The sequence below is a fragment of the Apis dorsata genome, unplaced genomic scaffold (assembly GCF_000469605.1).
Source record: "Apis dorsata unplaced genomic scaffold, Apis dorsata 1.3 scaffold_683, whole genome shotgun sequence".
NCBI classification, from domain to species: Eukaryota; Metazoa; Arthropoda; class Insecta; order Hymenoptera; family Apidae; genus Apis; species Apis dorsata.
Window position 1 is genome coordinate 314,600 of NW_006263864.1, and position 5,509 is coordinate 320,108.

A 5,509-nucleotide genomic window follows, 5' to 3' on the forward strand; every position below is an offset into this window, starting at 1 on the left:
CAAATAATATATATATATGAAAGATAATATATAAATGAAAGTTTTTTATAACATATAAAACATATATATGTTTTGGATATATTAGTTACAAAATAATAAAATTTGTATAATAAAATGTACTTACAGGTCTAGCAATATTCGCGGGCCTGTTAAGAAGAGTTGATCCCGATTTTCTAACAGGAGTTGAATGGTTTAATGCAGGACTAATGCTGCCAACCCTATTACTATTACTTGTACTTGATTCTCTTCGTTGTTTTTTGGCTGGACGACGAACTTCACTTGCACTAGAGTCCAATCTTTTAGTTTTTGGCGTTTCCTAAATCAATAATTTTATATCATGTATTTTATATTATAATATACATAACATACATATTATTACAATATAATATGTATATTATATATTATATATATTATATTATGTATATTATAATATGATATACATAATATAATTTATTAAATATAGTCTATAATTTTAATTTACTAAAATGTTTATCATATCATATATCAATCAAATTATTTATTGTAAGTCATCAATCAAATTATAATACAATCCTAACCTTACGAGGTTTAGGTGTCTTTACTATATTCTTCTTCTCAGATATACTTTCTTCTTTAAGTCTGTCGAATAAAGAGTCTGGGTCTAAGCCATCTTCAAATACCTATAGCAAATAGTATTACTATAATTGTTAGTAGATGATTTATGGTAAGTTTATTATATAACTATTATAATAATTGTTTAAATATTATTTTTTTATAATATTATAATAATCAATATATATTTATAAGATATTTTTTATTATTATTTTTTATAAATTTTTAATATACATATTGTATATATATACATTATAATTTTTATTTTATCTTTAGCTTACCTCTCCATTAGCAATAAATTCTTCTATTGCTTCTACTGCATCTTTAAATGCACCAGATTTACTAGATTTTACAAGAGTATCTTTGTATTCTAGATATGGTTTTATATTAGATTCTTCTATCCATGCGCTATAAGAAATATTTTTATAAGTTTTAAACTATATTACAAAATTTGAAAAAAAATAAATAACTTTATTCAAACTTACTAATTATTTGTTCCAAAGAAGAAAATACATTGAACTGGTCCCTTCTTAGTATTTGTTGGTTTCTTTAAGTCCTTTGAAGGATTAGACACCTTAAGATGTCATTGAGAAATTAGTATATACATAAAAATTATGCCAAACATATTATACTTCTATATTATTAAATAATAAAATAAAATAAAAAAAAATTATATTTGAAAAAGAAAAATATTGATAATATTCATATATTTTATATTATTTAATTCATATTTTATAACAAATTATATTTAAATATTTTAAATATGAAAAACAAAGATATAAATGTAATTTATATATTTTTATTCATTATATTATTTGTATTTACAAAATATTTGTCATATTATATCAAATTCACTCTATTATAAATATTTCAAATATGTTTTAAAGTAATTAAATTATTTTAAATAATTCAAATATAAATGTTATTAAACATAATTTAAATGATATATGTGCATAAATTAAATGAAATAATTTTATGTTAATTTTATCACATTTCTCTATTATTTATAAATGATATATAAAATAAAAATAGATAACAAATAAATTACCAAAGAATTATCAAAGAATATAATTTATATATTATAACTTAATTCATTTAGAAATTAAGAAAATCATAATTAGCGCGCTATCATTACAAGTATTTATTTCATAAAAATTGATTTTGAATAAAATTAATTTCTTTTTTTCTATAAAAAAAAATAATTTAAATAATAGTTGCTTGGATGTACATAATGTAAATATATAATTTTTGTTTTATCTACAAATATCATGATTAAAGTTATGAAATGGCAGAATATAATTTAGGTTATATTTTCGTAACCTGCGCGCCAATTTGAATTTGAAGGTCGGATGCGGCGGGAAATATATAATGAAAAGTAATAACATTATTGATATTGTATAAAATATATTAATTTGAATTGATATGATGTGCAATTAAAAAAATCAAATGGAGTACGAGACGTTCCCGCCAAATATGATGGCCGCGTTTGACTTCGTGGCGCGTACAACCAAGCAAAGTGTAGTTAACATAGAACCGTTAGTAGTTAACTCCAACTTACCCGACCAGGCCAAGGCGAAAATCCTTTCATCTTCGCCCTGAAATCCATAAAGATATTAATTAATAATCACTGTTTACATTGCACTACTTTTATTACAAACATTCATTAATTAACACGTAATACACACCATACAAGATCACCTAGTTTGAATACTTCTGACATAATAACACCTCCGTACGTTTCTCACAATCGGCAAGCGACTGACTGACGAGTAGAGCGTCGTTTGTGCATGACGACGTGATCCAAATACCCCCTCCAACATACTCAATGACTCAAATGAGTGTCTTATTTCTATTTATAGATTTAATTAATGAAATGATTAATATAAATATATATTTACCTATTATTTTTACGAAATTTATTATATTTTATAAAAATAATAATACCACAATAGTGTTAATTTCTAATAGCTTATTTCCGGTGATATAAAAAATTCTGATTTGTTAGATTCCCGTCCTACAATCTAATTTTCAATATCGTTTCATGAATAGCCAATCAGAATTGATTTCATAATTATAACATTTTTATATATAATTTTTATATACAGTATGAAATAAATATATAAATTACATTTAAAAATAATAATATAAGTTTTATTATAAGAAAAGAAATATTTGATAATAAATAAAAAAAATTAATTGTTTGATAAAGATAATGATAGACGTGAAAATGCAAGAAAATCTATGTTCACGGCGATACAGCTTTGCCAGCTGTCAGCCATCGATTGTAAGAACTTTTGCTGGCTAAGAAAGAAGCGTTACCTACAAAAACAGTATTTTTATTTCTTCTAAATACCCAAAATAATTCACTCGCGATTTATATAAATTTTACCAGAAATGGATAGTAATATTCATTATAATATGGTATGTTTTATAAATGATGAACATAATATATTTTTCATATGCAATATTTTAAATACGCTAATGAACAATTTACAATTTGTCTCAAATTGCCAATATGTTTTTTATTTAATATATATATTTTATATTTATTAAAATAATATTTTTATATATTATAATATCACTTGTGCATGAATACTGGCATGCAAATGTTGATAAAAACATTGTCTTGTGCAATTGTCGTTTGTTTTTTGAAAGTAATTTCATATAAAAAATTAAGTCCAATAAAAACTACCTTTTCTTTGTTATATTATTTATTTTCTTAATATTGGAGATTAAAAAAAAATAACATTGTTAGTGATATTAAAAAATATATGAATTATTTAAGTATAAGTCTTATTATGAAATATTAAAGTGATTATAATTTAATTTTAGCCTTTACAAACAAACAGTTCAAATGGAGAACCATCATCTCAAAATGAAATACCTACATTAACTGTAACTTTACCAATCATGCAAAATGATATAATTAATTCAGGAAATATTGCTGCAGCACAAACTTCAATTGAAAATCGAATGGTATGATATAAATTTGTTATTATATGTTTAAAATTATTATATGTTTTAAAAATTATTATTAAGGAAATTATAACTATAGGCTGAAGGAGAAGAAATTCCACCTCCAAAGGCAGATTTTTCTGCTCCACCACCTTATGAAGTAGCCACAAAATTACCTAGTTATGAAGAAGTACAACGAGAAAAAACATTACAAGGAGAACCTTACCCTCAAATGCACATGGTAAATAATTTTAAAATTATATTATTATTAATAATAATAATATTATTAAAAATTAAATATATATTATATCATTAATTAATATTTTATAGCCTGAAAATATTAGAACATCACCAAGGCCTTTAACAATTCTGGCTATAGATACTGAAGCTGCAGAAGGAGATCCAGAAAGTGGTTTACTTGGCACTGATTTTATGTTCTTTACAGCATTTTTGGGTAAATTTTAGATATAAATATTAATAAAATTATTAAAATATTTAATTAGTTTGCTATATCTTATAATAAAAAATATATATAGTTTACATAAATTTTTTATTACAGTTGCATTTTTGTTTAATTGGATTGGATTTTTACTTTTGATGTGTTTCTGTCATACAATTGCATCTCGATATGGAGCACTATCTGGTTTTGGTCTATCTTTAACAAAATGGACACTAATTGTTAAACATTCCACTGATCTTGCATCACGTGAAAATTCATGGCTATGGTGGTTGATAATGGGATTTGGTTAGTATTTTATTATTGATATATATTTTTATATATTTGTATTAATATAAAATTCATTTAATTTTTAGGAGTTTTGATTTGTGCACGAGCTATTGTTCAATATTTGAACATTAAACGTGGTTGGAGATTATTACCTGGAAGTGCTCAGGAACGTTTACTATTTTTTTATTAAGCCATTAAATCTGCACCTTTATGTAACTTGGCTTTAGAAAAAACATTTCTATTTGGGGTTGTATTTGTATAATATATAATCTACACCCTTTAAAAAACATTACTTTATATTGGCTATATATTATTCTATTACTAGAAAAAAATTAAAATTATTAAAACTATTTGCCAAATTTGCTTATACACTTACATATGAGATAAACAAGGCAAGATAAAAACAGAAATAAGATAATTTTTGCACACTATTTTATGTATTAGTGTCACATATATAAAATAAAATGTAAATTTTTATTGCTCAAATAGTATGGACAATGCTTTAATGTGAGATATTATTAATTTATACATTAACATTATTCACTTAAATATGAATTGCTTTGAAACATTTAGAAACATGTATAAATTTACTTATAAAATTAAAATCACGAGTAAAAAATTTATTTTGGAAAGGGAAAAACATATAATCATTGTCCTTAGACAGGTATTAAAATATAAAAGTTCTAATAGTGATATTGTGTAATACCTGTTAGTACTAGATAAGCTTTTAGAATTTTGAATATGATCTATATACTGATAATATGAATTGCTTGTTTGTATATTATTATAATTTATAGAGAGAATTCTTATTGAATTTGAAAATATAAATTACTCATATAAATTATACAAATGTATGGGTATATATATGATATGTACACATACATAAATGTATAAAAGAATTGCTGCAAATCTACATATATGCATTATATGTTATACTGTCAAAAACTTCATTGTTATATACTTATTACAACAATATAAAAAGCTAATGTGTCTTATATTTTTTTATCCACAATTATGTAAATATATTTTTTCGTATTGATTTTAACTCAGATTTAAATTATTATAAATTATATTTTAATTATAAAATATATAAAGTAATAGATGTTTGTATGTATGTATTTTTTAAATATAATTTTTAATTGTATATAATATATGAATGAAACTTTTACACGAAAGGTCCCATGGTGTAATGGTTAGCACTCTGGACTCTGAATCCAGCGATCCGAGTTCAAATCT

General features: G+C 22.9%; 2 protein-coding genes across 2 annotated transcripts in view; one reads left to right on the plus strand and one right to left on the minus strand.

Moving 5' to 3' along the window:
* Positions 1-2,404, minus strand: part of LOC102675968 (putative oxidoreductase GLYR1 homolog) — a 21,924-nt gene extending 19,520 nt beyond the window's left edge. The window contains exons 1-6 of the mRNA XM_006622253.2: positions 2,277-2,404; positions 2,150-2,186; positions 1,077-1,165; positions 873-999; positions 558-659; positions 125-316 (exon numbers count right to left, since the gene is read on the minus strand). Coding sequence (XP_006622316.1) covers positions 125-316; positions 558-659; positions 873-999; positions 1,077-1,165; positions 2,150-2,186; positions 2,277-2,311 — 582 coding nt within the window. The 5' untranslated portion in view covers positions 2,312-2,404. The remainder of the gene's footprint in view (positions 1-124; positions 317-557; positions 660-872; positions 1,000-1,076; positions 1,166-2,149; positions 2,187-2,276) is intronic.
* Positions 2,405-2,810: 406 nt separating this feature from the next.
* On the plus strand, positions 2,811-5,259 carry LOC102676114 (NEDD4 family-interacting protein 1-like). The gene is made up of 6 exons (XM_006622254.2): positions 2,811-3,012; positions 3,424-3,567; positions 3,647-3,787; positions 3,877-4,000; positions 4,106-4,291; positions 4,360-5,259. The coding sequence occupies exons 1-6, from the start codon at positions 2,986-2,988 to the stop codon at positions 4,461-4,463; spliced, it is 726 nt and encodes a 241-aa protein (XP_006622317.1). The 5' UTR covers positions 2,811-2,985; the 3' UTR covers positions 4,464-5,259.
* The last annotated feature ends 250 nt before the right edge of the window (positions 5,260-5,509 follow it).